The sequence below is a fragment of the Diceros bicornis genome, chromosome 2 (genome assembly GCF_020826845.1).
Source record: "Diceros bicornis minor isolate mBicDic1 chromosome 2, mDicBic1.mat.cur, whole genome shotgun sequence".
NCBI classification, from domain to species: Eukaryota; Metazoa; Chordata; class Mammalia; order Perissodactyla; family Rhinocerotidae; genus Diceros; species Diceros bicornis.
In genome coordinates, this window is record NC_080741.1 from 22,032,677 (window position 1) to 22,052,656 (window position 19,980).

At 37.8% G+C, this 19,980-nt stretch overlaps 1 protein-coding gene across 1 annotated transcript in view; it reads right to left on the bottom strand.

The window, feature by feature from the left end:
• Window positions 1-247: 247 nt before the first annotated feature.
• The window catches only part of HACL1 (2-hydroxyacyl-CoA lyase 1), a 32,700-nt gene continuing 12,967 nt past the window's right edge, over window positions 248-19,980 (bottom strand). Inside the window, exons 9-17 of the mRNA XM_058553455.1 lie at window positions 18,915-19,050; window positions 15,947-16,052; window positions 14,437-14,520; window positions 12,785-12,886; window positions 10,562-10,716; window positions 9,983-10,141; window positions 8,322-8,429; window positions 7,210-7,396; window positions 248-392 (exon numbers count right to left, since the gene is read on the bottom strand). Of these exons, the coding sequence (XP_058409438.1) occupies window positions 360-392; window positions 7,210-7,396; window positions 8,322-8,429; window positions 9,983-10,141; window positions 10,562-10,716; window positions 12,785-12,886; window positions 14,437-14,520; window positions 15,947-16,052; window positions 18,915-19,050 (1,070 nt within the window). The 3' untranslated portion in view covers window positions 248-359. The remainder of the gene's footprint in view (window positions 393-7,209; window positions 7,397-8,321; window positions 8,430-9,982; window positions 10,142-10,561; window positions 10,717-12,784; window positions 12,887-14,436; window positions 14,521-15,946; window positions 16,053-18,914; window positions 19,051-19,980) is intronic.

The window sequence follows — 19,980 nt, forward strand, 5'->3', positions numbered from 1 at the left end:
AGCTTTTCTCTTCAGAAGATGTTTTTAAAAGATATGTGACCTTAAGAATGGATTTACGTAAAAGAAATACGTAATGTGTAATGTAATGCGTAATGATATGTAACTCAGCGGTTAGGCAGTTACAATGCTATTATTCAATAAAAATTTTCCTCTTCTTTCATCTGTAAATGGTTATTTCTGTGGTAGAATACTGATTACTTTTCTGTTTTTAATCAATTACTTTACTATAAAATGTCATTTAGAAATGTTATTTTTCTTTGCACAACAACTTTAACATTATAGTAATTTTGCTGTGGTAAATAAAGTTCCATCTTACAGGAAAGAGAAAACTCCTCAAGACCACTCATTGGCGTCTTTATTTAAAGATTAGAGCGGGTCAGCCAGTGAAAATCCTAGAAGTAGAAAAGACAACAAACATTCAGTGAAAAGAAATAAGTGTCTCAAACTATATTCTCACTGTTTTGCTTCCTCTAAAATCTAGAAGTCCCATTATAACCACAATTACCACAATGGTGGTAAATGAGGTTTGTCTTTGCTCTACTGCTTTTCCCAAAAAGAAGCTAAAAATCCATAGTGAACCTTTCTGTCTTGTCTTCAAAACAATCTAAAATGACTTTCTGGGCCCTCCTCCGTTAATAGAGTCCAAAAAACCACAAGTACACTGAAAAGAAGAAAAGAAAGCAGCCCAAAGAGGGCCAAGCTCCCAGGTCTAAGGACCTGGGTAGGAAGAGCAGTGCAAAGAAGCCTTTTCCAGGACTAATACCATCCTACACACGTGGCCTGGACGTAAGCGAACGCAGAGATCAGGTCCTCCGTCTATTATAGTAGGAAGCAGCCAGCCTTCACTGAGCATCAATGACAAGTGGCAGATGGATACACAGACAATCAATGAAAACCAACAGCTTAGAAACTATAATATGTGCAGAATTCTACTGGAATGAGGATAAATAATGTTGAAGTGGTAGATGAAAGAAAGAGAAGGATAATCCTCCTGGAATTATAAAAGAGGAGATAAGAAATTGTATATCTCCAGCAATACCTCCAAAAATTCATAGAGACTTTGAGAGCAGATCATTAGAAGCAGATCATTGGAAACGTGAATGAACTAGCAGAGAGGGGACAATTCATTAGGGCTCTTTTGTGACTAACACAGGTCTCAAGATTGCCTATTTTGTGTGTGTGTTCTAAATATCTGTTTATCAAGCCTCTCATAGTGGCTTTAGTTTCCCCCGTTCTCTGATGCCAGGAGGAGGGCATCCTGGGTTGCAAACTAACATTCCAGTCACTAGAAAGTATATGCTCAATTATAAATAAAATGACATGAGATTTAAAAACCTGTCTATTGGGTGTCTGGTTAGCAGAAATCATTTCAACAAACAGATTTTTAAAAAAGGAAAGGCAATCAATAAGCTCACAGAAGGACAGAGTAGATTCTGAAAGTTGTTAATCCTACCTTAAAACAGTCTGCCTGCTTGCTCCACATAACCACCTGCTAATGCCACCTAGCACATCACCTTTCTGGCCTAGTCTCTCTGTGCTCATCTTCCTCTTCATCATACTTCTTCTTGAGTATCTCTCCTCTCTGCTATGAGGTAAATGCAAATATCTCTCTCTCTTTTTTAATTGAAGTGTAACTCGCATATAACATTATATTAGTTTCAGGTATACAACATAACGATTCAATATTTGTTTACATTGTGAAATGATCACAACACGTCTAGTTAACATCCATCATGACACATACCTACAAAAATTTTTCTTCTTGTGATGAGAACTTTTAAGATCTACTCTCTTAGCAACTTTCAAATATGCAATACAGTATTAACTATACTCATCATGCTGATTTATTTTATGACTAGAAGTTGGTACCTTTTGACGCCCTTCACCCATTTCCCCCCACTCCTCGCACCCCTCCCCTCTAGCAACCACCAATCTGTTCCTATGTATCTATGAGCCTGTTTTTTGTTTGCTTGTTTGTTTTTAGATTCCATGTAAGTAAGATCACATGGTATGTGTCTTTCTACGTCTGCCTTATTTCACTTAGCATAATGCCCTCAAGGTCCCTCCACGTTGTCACAAATGGCAAAATTTCCTTCTTTTTATGGCTGAATAATATTCCATTGTGTATGTATACCAGATTTTCTTTATCCATTCATCCACTGATGGACACTTAGGTTGCTTACATATCTTGGCTATTGTAAATAATGCTGCAATGAACATGGGGGTGCATATATCCCTTCGAGTTAGTGTTTTCGTTTTCTTCAGATAGATACTCAGAAGTGGAATTGCTGGATCATATGGTAGTTTTAGACTTAATTTTTTTGTGGAATCTTTATACTGTTTTCCACAGTGGCTGCACCAATTTACGTTCCCACTAACAGGGCACAGGAGTTCCATTTTCTCCACATCCTCGCCAACACTTATTTCTTGTCTTTTTGATAACAGCCATTCTAACAGGTGTGAGGTGGTATCTCATTGTGCTTTTAATTTGCATTTCCCTGATGATTACTGATGCTGAGCATCTTTTCATGTACTTGTTGGCCTTCTGTATATCTTCTTTGGAAAAATGTCTATTCAGATCTTCTGCCCATTTTTAAATCCAATTGTTTGTTTTTTTGCTATTGAGTTGTATGAGTTCTTTATATATTTTGGATATTAACCCCTTATCAGACACATGATTTGCAAATATTTTCCCCCATTCAGTAGGCTGCCTTTTCATTTTGCTGATCGTCTCCTTTGCTGTGCAGAAGTTTTTTAGTTTGATGTAGTTCTTTTGTTTGTTTTTGCTTTTGTTGCCTTTGCTTTTGGTGTCAGATTCAAAAAATTATCTCCAAGACCAACATCAAGGAGCTTACCACTTATGTTTCCTTTGATGAGTTTTATGGTTTCAGGTCTTACTTTCAAGTCTTTAATCTATTTTGAGTTAGTTTTTGCATATGGTGTAAGATAGTCGTCCAGTTTCATTCTTTTGCATGTGCCCATCCAGTTTTCCCAACACCATTTATTGAAGAATTGTCCTTTCCCCACTGTATGTTCTTGGCTCCTTTGTTGTAAATTAATTGACCATATATGCACAGGTTTATTTCTAGGCTCTCTATTCTGTTCCATTGATCTACGTGTCTGTTTTTATGTCAATACCATACTGTTTTGATTACTATAGCTTTGTAATGTAATTTGAAATCAGGGAGTGTGATGCCTCCAGTTTTGTTGTTCTTTCTCAAGATTGCTTTGGCTATTCGGGGTCTTTTGTGGTTCCATACCAATTTCAGGATTGTTTGTTCTATTTCTACGAAAAACGTCATTGGAATTTTGATGGGGATTGCATTGAATCTGTAGATTGTTTTGAGTAGTATGAATATTTTAACAATATTAATTCTTCCAATCCAAGAGCACAGAATATATTTCCATTTATCTGTCTTCTTTAATTTCTTTTAGCAATGTCTTATAGTTTTCAGTGTACAGATTTTTCATCTCCTTAATTTAATTTATTCCTAGGTTATTTCATTCTTTTTGATGCAATTGTAAATGGGATTGTTTTCTTAATTTCTCTTTCTGATAGTTCATTATTAATGTATAGAAACACAACAGATTTTTGCATATTGATTCTGTATGCTATAACTCTACTGAATTCATTAATAGTTCTAACAGCTTTTTGGTGGATTCTTTGGGGTTTTCTATACATAATATCATGTCATCTGCAAACAGAGACAATTTTACTTCTTCCTTTCCCATTTGGATGCTTTTTATTTCTTTTTCTTGCCTGACTGCTCTGGCTAGGACTTCCAGTCCTAGATTGAATAGGAGTGGTGAGATTGGGCATCCTTGTCTTGTTCCTGATCTTAGAGGAAAAACTTTCAGATTTTCAGTGTTGAGTATGATGTTAGCTGTGGGCTTGTCATATATGGCCTTGATTATGTTGAGGTACGTTCCCTCTATACCCATTTTGTTGAAAGTTTTTATCATAAATGTACATCAAATTTTGTCAAATGCTTTTTCTGCATCTATTGAGATGATCATATGATTTTTATCCTTCATTTTGTTAATGTGTTGTAGCACATTGATTGATTTCTGGACATTGAGCCATCCTTGCATTCTCAGGATACACCCCACTTGATCATGGTGTATGATCCTTTTAACGTATTGTTGAATTCAGTTTGCTAACATATTGCTGAGGATTTTTGTATCTATGTTCATCAGGGATATTGTCCTGTCAATTTTCTTTTCTTCTGGTGTTCTTGTCTGGTTTTGGTTATCAGGGTGATGCTGGTCTTGTAAGACGAGCTTGGAAGCATTCCTTCCTCTTCTATTTTTTGGAATAGTTTGAGAAGGATAGGTATTAAATCTTCTTTGAATGTTTGGTGGAATTCACCAGTGAAGCCATCTGGTCCTGGACTTCTTTTTATTGGGAGGTTTTTGACTACTGATTCAATCTTCTTACTAGTAATCAGTCTGTTCAGAGCTTCTATTTCTTCATGATTCAGTCTTGGTAGGTCATATGTTTCTAGGAATTTATCCATTTCTTCTAGGTTGTCAAATTTGTTGGCTTAAAATTGTTCACAATAGTTGCGTATGATCCTTTTTATTTCTGTAGTATCAGTTGTAACGTCTCCTCTTTCATTTTTGATTTTATTTATTTGAGTCCTCTTTTTTTTTTCTTGGTGAGTTTAGCCAAAGATTTGTCAATTTTATCTTTTCAAAGAACCAGCTCTTAGTTTTGTTGATCTTTTCTATTATGTTTTCTATTATTCATTTATTTCCACTCTAGTCTTTGTTATTTCCTTCCTTCTACTAAGTTTGGGCTTTGTTTGTTCTTCTTTTTCTAGTTCCTTGAGGTGTAAAGTTAGGTTGTTTGAGATTTTTCTTGTTTCTTGAAGTAGGCATTCATTGCTACGAACTTCCTTCTTAGAATAGCTTTTGCTGCGCCCATAAGTTTTGGTATGTTGTATTTCTATTTTCATTTGTCTCAAGGCATGTTTTGATTTCTCTGACTCATTGTTGTTCAATAGCACCTTGTTTAATCTCTACACATTTGTGAATTTTCCAGTTTTCTTCTTATAATTGATTTGTAGTTTCATACCATTATGGTCAGAAAAGAAACTTGGTATGATTTCAATCTTTTTAAATTTATGAAGAGTTGTTTTGTGGCCTAACATGTGATCTATCCTGGAGCATGTTCCATGTGCATTTGAGAAGAATGTGTATTCTGTTGCTTTTGGATGGAATGTTCTGTATATATCTGTTAAGTCCATCTGGTCTAATGTGTTGTTTACAGCCAATGTTTCCTTATTCATTTTCTGTCTGGACGATCTATCCATTGATGAAAGTGGGGTATTAAAGTCTCCTACTATTATTGTATTGCTATCTATTTCTCCCTTTAGGTCTGTTAATATTTGCTTTATATACAGTTGGCCCTCTGTATCTACGTGTTCTGCATCTGTGGATTCAACCAACCATGGATCATGTACTATGTTTATGATCTGCATTTGGTTCAATCCGTGGATGTGGATACCAAGGGACGATTGTATTTAGGTGCTCCTATGTTGGGTGCACAAATATGTACAAATGTAAATACAATTAAAATTGCTGGATTGACCCCTTTATCATTATGTAATACCCTTCTTTGTTTCTTATTACAGTCTTTGTTTTAAGGTCTATTTTGTCTGATGTAAGCATAGCTACCCCAGCTTTCTTTCGGTTTCCATCTCCATAGAATATCTTTTTCCACCCCTTCACTTTCAGTCTGTGTGTCCTTATATCTGAAGTGAGTCTCTGGTAGGCAGCATATAGATATGTCTTGTTTTTTTGCTTTTTTTTTTTTTTTTGGTGAGGAAGATTAGCTCTGAGCTAACATCTATTGCCAATCCTCCTCTTTCATTGAGGAAGATTGGCCCTGGGCTAACATCTGTGCCCATCTTCCTCTACTTTATTCGTGGAACGCCTGCCACAGCATAGCTTGATAAGAAGTGTGTAGGTCCACGCCTGGGATCCTAACTTGCAAACCCTGGGCCACTGAAGTGGAGTGTGCGAACTTAACCACTAAACCACCTGGCCTGTGTCTTGTTTTTTTATCCAGCCACTCTAGGTCTTTTGATTGGAGAATTTAGTCTATTCACATTTAAACTAATTATTGATAAGTATGTGCTTATTGCCATTTTTGTTCATTTTCTGGCTGTTTTGTAGTTCCTTTCTGTTCCTTCTGCCAAAGTCTCTGATATCTGTTTTTACAGAAACAGAATTTCAGTAGAATTCTATATATTTTATAGTTTCCAAGTTAATTTACATTTCATTGATTGTCCAGGTGTCTATTTACCCATTTGTCCACTGCCTTGTTCAAAAAAGAAAAAGATCTCACAGCAGATATATGTATGAAGACCCAAGACAGAAACTACTTGAAAAAATTATCTGCTCTGAAAACAGCAGCTGATACGCAAGGTGTAAGAATGGAGGATAGGTATATAAGAGAGGGCAAGTGGCAGGACCAGGATCAGAGTACAAACTTAGGTATGAAAAGCAACTTAATCTGGGATGGGAGAGGATCATGCTACACATCTTGTAATTTATTTTAATGCTGTAATCTATACTGTAGTTTTGCTTTAGACGCCAAAGTAACAAATTTTGAATATAACTGCACAAATCATCCTACTATAGTCTCATCCCCTACTGTGCTTTCTCCACTCTCTGTCTTCCAGCAACTCTGGCCTTTCAGTTCCTCAGACTTGTCATGCTCCCTCCTGCAACAGAGCCTTTGCACATCTCTTCCCTCATCTCTTTGCTGAGTTTGTCTCTACTTATCCTTTGGATCTCAGCATCACTTCCTCTGAGAAGCCTTCCCTGTGACCCCAATATAAATCAGATTCCTTTGTTGTATGCTCATTCAGAACCGTGTTCCCTTCCTTCAGCGCAATGCTTCACTCTGTCATAATGCATTCAGTTGTGAGGTGACTGGACTGTCCCTCTCCCATACAGTACTATAAGCTCCATGAGGTGAGGGCTGAGCCTGGTTTTGCTCACCATGCTATTCTTACTACCTGACACAGCACACCCTAACACATATCTCAACAAATAGTCACTGAACAAACAAATCAAAGTGCCAAACTCAGAAATGCTTTAGAAACGACTCAGTGAATAACAGGGTGTTCTATTTGGTCGATGCTTTTGGGGGTGAGAGAGCAGAGGCATTTCTGCTTTCTGCTTGGCTATCGCATTTACCTGGGGCTTCCGCGCGGCCTGCGGCTCAATCAGGATGTTGATAAGAGAAGGTTTAGTTGTGTCTGCCAACCCCTGCCTCAGGGATTTTTGGAGTTCTTCTGGTGTTTGTACAAAATACCCTTTGCCTCCAAATGCAGTCATGACCTGCTCATAATGTGAGTTTGGCAGAAGAGAGTGTGGAGGGGCCCTGAAAAAGAAGGTCACAAATCAATAGAAAAAAAAGTCATTCTCTGAAATAATTTGTGGAAAATTTTAGGCTGAACTGAACGGCATACTTTTATGTCCAACACTTAGACTGACATGCAAGTACACTAAACTTTCCATATATTTTTTATTGTCTATACAAGAATATCCAGTAGAACCTTTTGTGATGATGGAAATATTTTATATCTGTGCCATCCAGTATAGTAGCCACTAGTGATCTGTTACTGTGAGCACTTAAAATGTGACTAGTTAAAATGAGATGAATTTTTAATTTAATATAAATAGCCACATGTGGCTAGTGGTGGCTATACTGGACAGTGCAGGCTACACCATCAACTATTATGAATCCAAAAGAAAAAGAGGAAAAAAGAAATGGTTACCTCAAAAAAAAAAAACCAACAAAATAACAAATGAAGTCACTGAGGCATAAGCAAACACACCACACCCTGCTCCAGTCACAACTTCACATCTCTCTCATACCCCATCGCCAGCTACTACGCTGGCTCAGTTTGGCTCTGCGACTAGATGATCAAGATTTAGCTAAGTGGTAAAAAGGAAGGAAGACCTCTGGATCATAAAAATATGTAAACATCTACATATCTACATGATGTAGTAGGAATAGTAGGACCGGGAGCATTTTGCAATAAGCCCTTCCATTAACAAGGCTTAGACTCAAACTCATTCGTCTGAGTCTTCAGTGGCTCCCTGAGTATAAACTATTTATTGAAGCACCCAATCCTGGATGGTCGTGCAAAGAGAAACCATGCAGACAGGGTTCCTGCCCTTTAGAGGGGCTGCCAATATAAACATCAATACTCACACCACAAGCACATTCCAATACAGCAGACTTTTTAAAAAAAGATTAAAATAGATGAGAAAGTAAATATACATCGTTCTGGGTTACTTACACTGCAGTAGCGTCACCAAATTTTAACATTTCCTTCCAAGTATTTATATCAAAACCTTGGTAAATTCCATTATTATTCACCACCAAAAGCACAATTGGCAAGTTGTACCTAAAATCACGAGCAAAATATAAAGAAAATCTAAATTTAAAGTAATTTCTTTTCTTTGGGCTGAAATTTTAACTTAAAAATGGATAGTCTTCCATAAGCTTTTTTGTAATATTAGGGTAAGACTAAAAGTTAAGCATATGTTATCCTAATAAGAATATCAAATCATTAACAGAAATATCACGGAGTAGTAGAAAGAACGACAGATTAGGGGGTGGCAGACCCCGTTCTACCACCATGCAGCTATGGACCTCAGGCAAATCACCTGAGCTTTTCTAAACTTTGGTTTTCATAGATCCAGGTGTTAATGATGTCACCTTCCATACTTAACACCCTCTAAAGCATCACTTCTAGGTGGTGCCCACTAGTACTGTCTGAAAAGTATCTATTTATTGAATTCCTCATAGACAACCAGCACTTGCAAGATGCTGTGAGAGGCACACAAGTGACTAGCATATATTCTCTCCTCTCAAACCACTTCACCCAGAATTAGAAAAACATTACACGGTGTAATGACGAGAGAAAAAGAGAGTATTTAACAATGTGCTAAACAGTATGGTAAAGACAAAAAAAAGGCAGATTAAACCGCACTACTGATTGACAAAAGAACCTGGGCTTTATTTTCTACAAACATAATTTCTGAGACCAGGTGTAAAAACAAATCTAAACTGCAGACTGTTAAGTAACAGGATGGTGGTAACTATCTGCTCTCCATGCTCAAAGGGGATCATTACCCTCTAGAAGGCCGACTTCCCCATAAATCATCTTTTTGGTGTATACCAGTTGGTTGTCCATACACAGACACTCTAACAGGCACATACTTTCCCTCTAATCTTGAAAGTTTTATATGCCAAAGCTTTGAAAGCCCCAAAACATGATTTTAAAAAGTCCTAATAAGAGCCCTGGCTAAGAATAGAATGGTTTTACGAGAGTTTAAATAATTGGGGAGAAAAACTCCCCATACTTCTACAGTAGGAGCTATAACCCATGCATTTCTCCATGAATGCTCATAATTATAAACACAATCTGAAAAGCTGACATTCACCTCGAGCTTTACCCAGATTATCTCATTTGTTCCTCACAACCGTCCTCTGAGGTAGGAGCTATTACTATTCCTATCCCTATTTTAGAGGAGACTGAAGTTTGGTTAAGTGACTTAACCCAAGTCACTTGGCTCTGACGTGGTCGAGCAAGTATTTAAACCCAGGCCATCTGACCCAGAGGCTGTGTTCCTACCCACCAAGCTCTGCTGTCTCCCCACAGAAAACAAGCTTTTCTCAGACCAGAACTTTTTTTCAGTGACCTCAAAACCACTCCCTACAGTTTTGCAAGTTTTTGGCATGCGGTAAAGAGGTCATGAACATGCTATCCTGGATGAGAAAGACCTTGGGATTATTTATTTAGTATTTTCAGGATGCGGCACACCACTACGCACAGGGCCCTTGGCACATGGTGAATGCCTGGTAAGTATTAACAAATACTTAGGCTAGTGGGTCTTGTGTATAATTTTTCACATTTTGGAGAAAGAAATGCTCTGATTCAGAATGCTGTTTTACCTGCAGATGGTTTCCACTTCCATGCCAGAAAACCCAAATGCGCTGTCTCCTGCCACACAGATGACCCGCTGTCCTGGGTTTCTATCTTTAGCCACTATAGCAGCTGCAATGGCAAATCCCAAACCAACTCCCATTGTTCCAAAAGTACCAGCATCAAGCCTGTTGGGGAACAAAGTTAGAATGAAACCCTCTGAAGCATGTTATAAATCTAGTTATAGTCACATGGTTCACTGAAAAATAAAGAACCATAAAAACATTCTCTTCCTTTAATACGAAGTTTTTAGACTGTGAGGAACTAATTTGTCAAGGATAAACAGAATGAGAGAAAAAAGTCACTCGTGATTGCTTGGAAGACTGTGAATATATCCTTAGAACAATGACAATACAAATTATCACATGATATCGAGGACATATCAAGCATTAAAACTCTACAAAACCTCACCTAAGAATACCTTTATATGAAATATGTCCTTAAACACTGAACATGTATAATTCTCAAACGTTTTATTAGTCTGCATTATTGTAGTTTCAAATTTAACACAATATAATTCAATATAATTTCTTTTTTAGGAGCCTTACCTGTGACGAGGGAGGTAGTTCTGAAGCACAGTGCGTCCAATATCCATAGTATTTGCTCCTTCACTTACCACAAAACAGTCTCTGGGTAGTTGTTCTTGAACATGGTAGAATACTGTATAATAATTCATAGGCAGGGATTTCTTGGAAGCTAATTTCTAAAATATTAGAAGGAAATATAAACAAATTAGATTGAGATACAATGAAAATAAACAGTCCCAAAAAGCTACTACCAAACTTATTTGCAAATAGGCAACAACTACAAACTACGAGGTTCCCAAACGGCCACCAAATGGCCACTCTGAGAAGCTAATTGATCTGTGAACAGTCCTGGAGGACATGCTAAGAAAAAGAGGTTCTGCAGTCCCAGTTTGGGATACAATCAAATAAGCCAGGGAACGTCCCTCCTCCTGGAGATCCACAATGCACATTAGCATATTAAAGACCAAGAATTCCTATAGTAAAGCTAGCTGGAAACACTAGGTTAAACAAAACTAAACAGTCTTATTTGAGCACTCTGAGGAAAACACTGCCTTAGAAAAAGTGAAATTTTTATACTAGAATATTTTCATCTGAAATATGGCCCTAAGCTTAAAGTAAAGTCAGAATTTTAGAAAATATGAAAATCTGGTTCTTCCCCACATGCACTGGAGGATAAAGCAGATATGCTTCATTCACTATTCTAAAGAATCTCTGAATGGAGGAAAAAACAGCAAGGTAAATGCCTTTGTCTGGCCATTTGCTTTTCAGAGCTGAGAGAAAGCCACGTGGGGCTTTAGCAGCAACAGTCCCATCTGGTCCCAGCACTGCCTCTTCACTTGTGCTACTTTAGTCCATTGGAGATTATACCCAAGATAGACGAGGGACACTCCTATACTCCCATACCAGAGAAGAGAGGCAAGTTCCTTCCATCTTATACTAAGGTGATTCCTAGGGAAAAGAAGGGATTAACCATGACACCATTCAGGAAATAGAGTTGAGACTGGCTCTTGATAGGAGAAAGAGTCACTGATTAAAATTCCAATTAAAGATAGAATCATGTGTAATCAATTCTGCTTGTTTTGAAACTGCAAATTTATTCCAAGACAACTAATATATTAGGGAACAATATGAGCACAACTCAAACTTCATACTTGCTTATGCGTGATTCCATCAGTGAGAAATACCACATGAACACAGAAAACTGCACCCAGCTAAACCAAGATGCATAGGAATACACAAAACTGAAAAAAATCAGGAACAATCTTTCTCACAATCAAAGAGAAAACACTATTTATACACGAAGATTTTTAAACAGAAATCGCCAAATCCTGCAGAAGTGGCTCATTTTAGTGCTCATAGTGGATGGTTTGGTGGTTTCACATATTACTACAATTTCCAAAGCCTTCAGTTATCAAGCAAAACCATGAGTGCAAACAAGGAAGTTGCAAAAGAATTTCCAGCAGTGATACAAAAGTTAATTGAAAAAGAAGGCTATAAATGTTCTAACCAATAAATAAATAAATAAATAAATGTGAGGTGATGGGACGTGTTAATTAACTAGATGGGGGGAATCTTTTCACAATGTATATGTATATCAAATCACCATGATGTACCTTTAAATATCTTACAATTTTATACGTCTATTATACCTCAATAAAGCTGAAATTAAAAAAAAGAAAAAGAAGGCTACACATTAGATCACATTTTCAATTTTGACGAAACACCTATCTATTATAAATATATGCCTTGAAGGACTTACATCTCAAAGGTAGAAAAACATGCCCCAGGATTTAAGGTTCCAAAAGATCTAAGTGTGACTTGGTGCCAAGGTCAAACCGAGGACACACATTGACACTCATCCACACAGGCTCTTACAACTTTCTGTCCAATGTCAGATCCTCCTTCCACCACTTTACAGTAATTCACAAGCTATAACCCTTCCGATGCCCACTTCCACAAGAAGCTTCAGGTCTTTTTCAAGGTAAAGTGCCATATTTATTGTTATATATATTTCTTAACCATTTAACATGTATAAAACTTGGCCACCAGTTTTATTAGGTTCCTATCTTAATGTTTCACAAAGTGTTTGAGAGTTGTGCCCCTAAACCCTTTTTCCCATGAGCCCTGTGGTTTTTCCTGCGTGACTTCGCATGGCAGGGAGATTTTTAGGAACGCCTACGTCATGACAGAACTGAATGAACCATGAACTGAAGCATTCTTGCGTTTCAGTGGGTCCCGTGTTACCTTGGATACAGCTTCATTGCTCTTCATTTTTTCTCTCAGAGCTTTCCACCACTTGCTCTCTGGAGGAAACTGCCATGGTGTTTTATCAAATTGTTCTAAAAGCTAAAAGAACACAAACTTTTTCTTTCTTTTTTGAAAATAAACTTAAATCATATTAATGCAAAAATCTCTTCTTAAAGAAGACAACACTGCTCTACTATCCTGCCCTTCACATCACTCATACGCTTTGTTTTTCCCCTAGGCAGCAAACAACTGATAGACAATAAATAGGTAAGATGGAAAGCTTTTATTTGGGTCAGTGTGGACTTCTGCCAGATGCCGGGCTTCCCACAGGACACAGTGGAAGGGCTACCTCTTCCACACCACACAGGCAGGGGCTTTTAAGCCCTCCTCAGTCTTTGACACAAGAAACAAAATCACCCCCTCCATAGCACCCTTGCAGGAAGGCCGAGAGCCCCGAATACCTAGGATTCCCATGATACAGACCAAATGCTCCAGAGGGCTTTAACATGTGATTGGGGACTGCATCCTAATATTGTACAATCATGATAAAAATACCAATTTGTATCTAAAATCAAGTGATAAATGTGACTATATTTTATCTTCTGTCACAATGAGATGTATAAATTATGTACAAATAATAAGAATCTGGACAAGTCACTGATTACAATTTGAAGAGTTAAAAATCTCTTTATTGCCTAAAGAAATACTAAGTTAGATTCTTCCAGTACATAAAGCCATTTCTTGGCTGTAAGTTCAGTTCCTCTGGAAGCTGTATTATAATTTTTCAGATAGCTGAATCCTACTTAGTAAATCACTATTTGCCTACTGAATGCCTTTATTTATTTAATTTTTTTGTGAGGAAGATTGGCCCTGAGCTAACATCTGCCAATCCTCCTCTTTTTGCTGAGGAAGACTGGCCCTGGGCTAACATCCATGCCCATCTTCCTCTACTTTATATGGGACACTGCCACAGGATGGCCTGACAAGCGGTGCGTTGGTGCGCACCCGGGATCTGAACCTGCAAACCCTGGGCCACCGCAGTGGAGCGCGCGCACTTAACTGCTTGAGCCACGGGGCCGGCCCCACCCCGAATGCCTTTAAATTTTAAATCATCTTCCAAAAATGCTTGCTTAACTTACATAAAAATGATACAAGGAGTTGGAGTTATGCAAGGAGTTGTATACACAAGGAGTTATATACAAGGAGTTGGATTTACCAAGTTCCAAACTTATGTTTAAGAATAGCTTTCCATAATAAATTTTGTTTAAAATAGATATTAATAGGGGCCGGCCCGGTGGCGCAAGCGGTTAAGTGCGCGCGCTCCGCTGCGGCGGCCCGGGGTTCGCTGGTTCGGATCCCGGACGCGCACCGATGCACTGCTTGGTAAGCCATGCTGTGGCGGCGTCCCATATAAAGTGGAGGAAGATGGGCACAGATGTTAGCCCAGGGCCGTCTTCCTCAGCAAAAAAGGAGGAGGATTGGCGGATGTTAGCTCAGGGCTGATCTCCTCACAAAAAAAAAAAAAAAAAAAAAAAAAATAGATATTAATAGACCTGTCACCAAGTGAATCAAGATTGTAACATTTTCAAGAATTGACTATTCTCTAAAGACCAAGCCACATAAACTAAAACCCAGGCAAAAGCTCTTACCTGTTTAGTGACAGCATTTATGTCTCCTAGCAAAGTCACAGCAGGCCTTACATTATTCCCCAATTCTTCTGCACAGATATCAACCTAAAAAAGAGATAAGGCTGAAGAACAAACCATGTTTACTCTTAAAATCTTTAAGAAGTCAATTAAGGCTGAATAAATGAACTGTGTATACATGACATATGATAAAGAAATTCTGATATTGAAGAAATTTCTCAATAAAAGTAAAAATCCATACAACTTTATGAGTGTCATAGCTAGTATAGAAACCTCATCATCTTCTCTCATTTTAAAATCTACTCTGTAGAATTTTGGTATTTTTCCATTATACCCACAGGCATGCATCTGACTTGATCAATTATAGTTTTGAATCTAATCAATAATAAAGTTCCACTTAATTACACTAGAATTCCTATTTAGAGCAGGAGTTCTCAAATTTGAACTGTCAGAATCACCTGGTAGGCTTGTTAAACTGTAGACTGCAAGAGTCTATCTCAGAATTTCTGATCTCAATGGGTCTGGGGTGGCCCAAAAATGTGCATTTCTAACATGTTTCCCAGGTTGTGCGGATGCTGCTCGCCCAAGGACCTAGAAGTAGAGAACCACTCCTAGGACATGGCATGATTACGTCCCACTTACTCAGAAGCTCCATTTCTGAATGGCCATGGGCAAGTGAAAATAGCTTGTGTAAGGAGGAGAAATTGACCCACCCCAAAGGGGATGCACTATATTCTGTAATCAACAGGGACAATCAAGAGTGGCAGCATCTTCCAGGTACAACCCAGGTCTTGCTTGTTTGTGGTTTTAGTTCTCAGTGGCCCCAGGAGGAAAGGGACCATTAGAAGTTGACTTCTTAAGAAGTAAAAGGTAAATACGGAGAAGATAGCAATTGCAACTGGATCATCAAATACCTAAAGACCTAAATACACAATCTGTGTAGGGTGAACAGGTTTGCTTGCCACTATGTAGGCAGTACTTGCCACACCAGTAAGAAAACTGGCTTATAAAGAGGGTCACAATGATATAAGAGTCCTCAAAGAGAGATCAGAGTATATTCCAAACACTCTGTTTAATGACATGGGTAAAAGCAGCATTGTTTAGAGATTTCCAACCAAAAGGTGTCTGAAAGTTTTGGCATCTAAAAGAACAACTCAGTACCTAACAATACTGAATGCTTTGTTCTAACTTACCATCCTACTTAAAACTCTTTGGTTTACCTTTAAATATACTTGAACTATGAAGAAGAGGCAAATTATGCTTTCCAAACTATTTAAAACTTGCTTTTGAAAGGTTTTCTGGTTAGAAATAAAGTGGTACATTACATTTCACAGGATTGAAAAGGCAGCTTCCTTTGGTACCTATAATTACGTCAGACAATTTGTAAAATTCTACTTTTGTAAGAAGAGAAATGGTTCTTTACAAAAGCCACGAAGAAAGCAGCGCTGCTAATGGCTGAGAGGGAGAGTCCACTAGAGACAGCTCTGATCTTAAACCTTGCCTCTCTGCGCACCTGGATAAACTTCACATCTGGCTGATACCTTGGAGGCAGTCCAAAATGCAAAATCCAATTTAATCTGGCACCAAATAACACAATTACATCAGCAAACTGCAAGGCCCTATTAAAAAGAAAAATCTGATATAACACAAAAAGTATATCTGTATTTCCTATTTGAATTATTCTAAAATTAATTTCTAAAGTATTTATAAAAGTCTAAATAATTTAGAGCTTCTAGTAGTCTTCAGAATCAGCTTCTGATTCATACACTGTATTGGTCCTGTGGCACCCAATTTAACAAAGAGATAAAAACTGCAGTTGGAAGGATGGATTTTCTTACTGATGCTCTAAAACCCTTGACATCATTGACTCATTTATAGCCCTTTGCAATCTTTTTTTACACTATTAATGTCATTAATATCACCTTCTTAAAATTTGGTTAGAACAAAGATAAACTTCAGCTCAACGCAAGGTAAACTATATTAAAAAAAAAACAACTTAGTAGTGTAAGAATTAATTTGGCTACTATACAATGTATAGTAACATGAATAAAAAGTAAAGGTGTAATCTATACTTTTACAGATTAAGGTATAATCTATTAAGAAAGCATTAAGTGAGCAAAGATTACATTTTAAAAACCATCAAAATTAATTTTAGTGCACGCATGAGAATATGAAAAACATGAAACGCATAATGGTGGTGAACTGTGGAGAGAGAGGGAGGGAATGAGATGAGGAAAGATATGCAGGAGACTACAAATGTATCTGTAATTTTTTATTTCTTAAAAAAATAAAGAACCCTAAAGCAATGTATTACTTAATATTACATTATATTTGATAAAATTGAGTGGTAGTTACATAAGTGTTCATTAAATTATTCTCTCTTCTTGTTTGTATACTTAGAATATTTCATAATAAAGAAGTTTCAAGAAATTAAAAGAAAAAATGTATAGCTTATCAAAGAGTGTGTTTTAAAAATCTAAAAAGAGGAGACTTCTAGTGCCAGCCAGGATTGGGTGAGCCCACTACAGTCTAGCTCTCTGACTGATTACAATGGAAAACTCAACAAAATAGAAAAAGCAACTACCTGAGGACTCGGAAAAGTAAACCATAGTAGGTAGAGGGAGGAGGGGAGTCAAAGAAGTGACCCACACAGGATGTGAGTTTCCAAGGTTTTTTTCCCCCCTCTTTTATCTCCTGGCTCTGACTCAGGGCAGCCCTGCTTATAGAACTGGAAGACAGCAAAAACTTGGAGAGAAACCCTGTCCTTTTGGCCAGAGGATCAGGAAAAGGGGCCCCTGCAAGTCAGAGAGCATGGGGGGAAAAAGCTCAGATCTTTTTCTTTTTCTCTTTTTCTCTCTCCCAGCCATGCTCTGAGGGCAGCCCTGCTGCACAGCTGCATTGTGGCAGCTCCAAAGAAGCCAAAATTCCAAGAGAAACTTCATTTTTCAGGCAAGAGGAATTGAGAAAAGGGGCCTCTGTAGTCTGAAAAGTATGGGGGCAATCGCCCTTATTTTTTGTCTTTCTTTTTTTCTGCCACTCTGCCCCAAAGGCAGCCCTAGTTGTGTCGTACAAGGGCCAGGAAAAGGGACTCCTGGAAATCAGGCAGAGTGGGGGACTAGAGAAAAGAGAAAAGAAATCCCTAATTCTGGATATGAACCGCCACACATCTGGGGCTCACCCCTGGGCTGTGCATGTGTGGGCAGACCCAAAGCAGCATAGCAAAGGCTCTGAAACTGAACTGAGCCTGGAATGACTGCCCACAGTAAGACAGAACTGGCATTATGAACTTAACCAGGCTAACTGCTTGCTAAAACAAACAAACAAACATTCTACAGAAGATTTTAATACCACCTAGAATCTCACAACATAATATTTAAAAATCTAGGATACAATCCAAAATTAGTCAGTACACAAAGAACTAGAAAAATGTGACCAATTCTCACAAGAAAAGATAATGAATAGATGCCAATTCTGTGACGACCCAGATGTTGGAACTAGTAAACAAAGACTTTAAAGCAGTTAATTATAACTATGCTCCATAAGGTAAACAAAATACCCTTGAAATAAATGAGAAGACAGAAGTTCTCAGAAGAGAAATAAAAAATATAAAAGAGACAAAAGGATTGAAAAGAATTGAACAGATATTCAGGGACCTGTGAGACATCATCAAAATGTTTAATATTTGTGTTACCCCAGGAAAGGAAAAAGAGATTGATGTAGAAAAAAAATTTAAAGAAATAATGTCCAAAACTTTCCAAATTTGGTGAAAGACATAAATTTATAGATTCAAGATTAGAGAACTCCAAACAGGATAAACTAAAAGAAAACTATGTCCAGACATATAATCAAAATGCTGAAAATCAAAGAGAAAGAAAATCTTGAGATGGGGCCAGCCCCGTGGCTTAGCAGTTAAGTGCGCACGCTCCGCTACTGGTGGCCCGGGTTCAGATCTTAGGCGCGCACCGACCTTAGGTGCGCACCGACGCACCGCTTGTCCAGCCATGCTGAGGCAGCGTCCCACATACAGCAACTAGCAGGATGTGCAGCTATGACATACAACTATCTACTGGGGCTTTGGGGAGAAAAAGGAAAAAAAAAAAAAAAAAGAGGAGGATTGACAATAGATGTTAGCTCAGGGCCGGTCTTCTTCAGCAAAAAGAAGAAGATTGGCATGGATGTTAGCTCAGGGCTGATTTTCCTCACATACACACAAAAAAAATCTTGAAAGCAGTCACAGAAAAACAACATATTACATATAGGTGAACAATGATTCAAACGATTGCAGATTTCTCATTTGAAACCACGAAGATCAGAAGATAGTGACCAACATATTTAAAGTACTGAAAAATCTAAAAAGAAACAGGTGTGCTTAAAACGACATGATTCTTTCAGAACTTCTAGATTCATTAAAGTCATAAAATAATTTAAATTAGCCTGAAATCTGCCAAGTCATTGTATTTTAAATCTGGAATGCCACACACCTGGATCTGGCAGCACCTACACAGTTTGGATGGTTGTCAGGAATAACGCCCTTTCCCATGGGGGTGGGCAAAAAAGGCAATTTACATTGCTCTACCAACTTCCTGATACCCTCCTCTGCGTGGGCATAAGCAGCACCTACAAGAAATGCAAATATATTGGACAAGTCAGTTAAGCTCCAGGCACTGTGACCCTTAAAATAGTTGATGAGAAATTGCTTTTAGAATTTCTCAACTATGCTCCTGCTTATACAGGGCTTAAACCCAAAACAAACTGTGACTATGGTTTTTATCTTTGGTATTTTAAAATGTTTAAGAAAGCAATAGTTCTAATCACCCTACCCCCAATAATATTCCCAATTATTCTGAAGGATGTCTACCCCAAAACAAAGTTGCATCTTGCATCTCTTGCTGCTCTCATGTGCTTGTTCTATGTTACAGTTCTACTGAATTACTACTCACAATTCTCTGAACACACTATCTTTACTGGTAGGCCCAGGTGGGCAAGGAAGGACTTTGCCCTGACAGAGAAAGGCTCTCCTTAACCTCACATGTTGATCCCCACCACCAGCTAATCTGGACTGTACAGTTTCCTAGTCTAGGCAAGGAAATTCTAACAAGGGGCATAAGTTTCTAAAGCTCTGTAGATCTCTTCATAGGCTCTACAATTTTGTGATTCCAACAGGGCTCACATATCATTTGTTTTTATGGTTGTGTGCCTGCAAAATAACCATATGCCCTATGCCCTCAATGACAATGAAAACAACTCACTGTTTGAATATAGGGATGATTTAATTTCTAATGTCATCAAGGTCACTATATTTCTTTTTAGTTATTTAGTTTTATATTCTTTCAAGGCTAGTAAAATATCACACCATATTTGGAACTTATAATTCTCTATTGAATCCCAGTATATAGGATAGTGTACATCCAGATTCAACAAAATGATCCCCCCAATAAAACTACTTTTAGGATCTTTTCTCATACACGTAGGATGAAAAATAGTTCCTTTTTTTCATCCAGCAAGTTTCCTTGTATTCTCCTTCTTGCCTCAATATCTTTTGTCCAG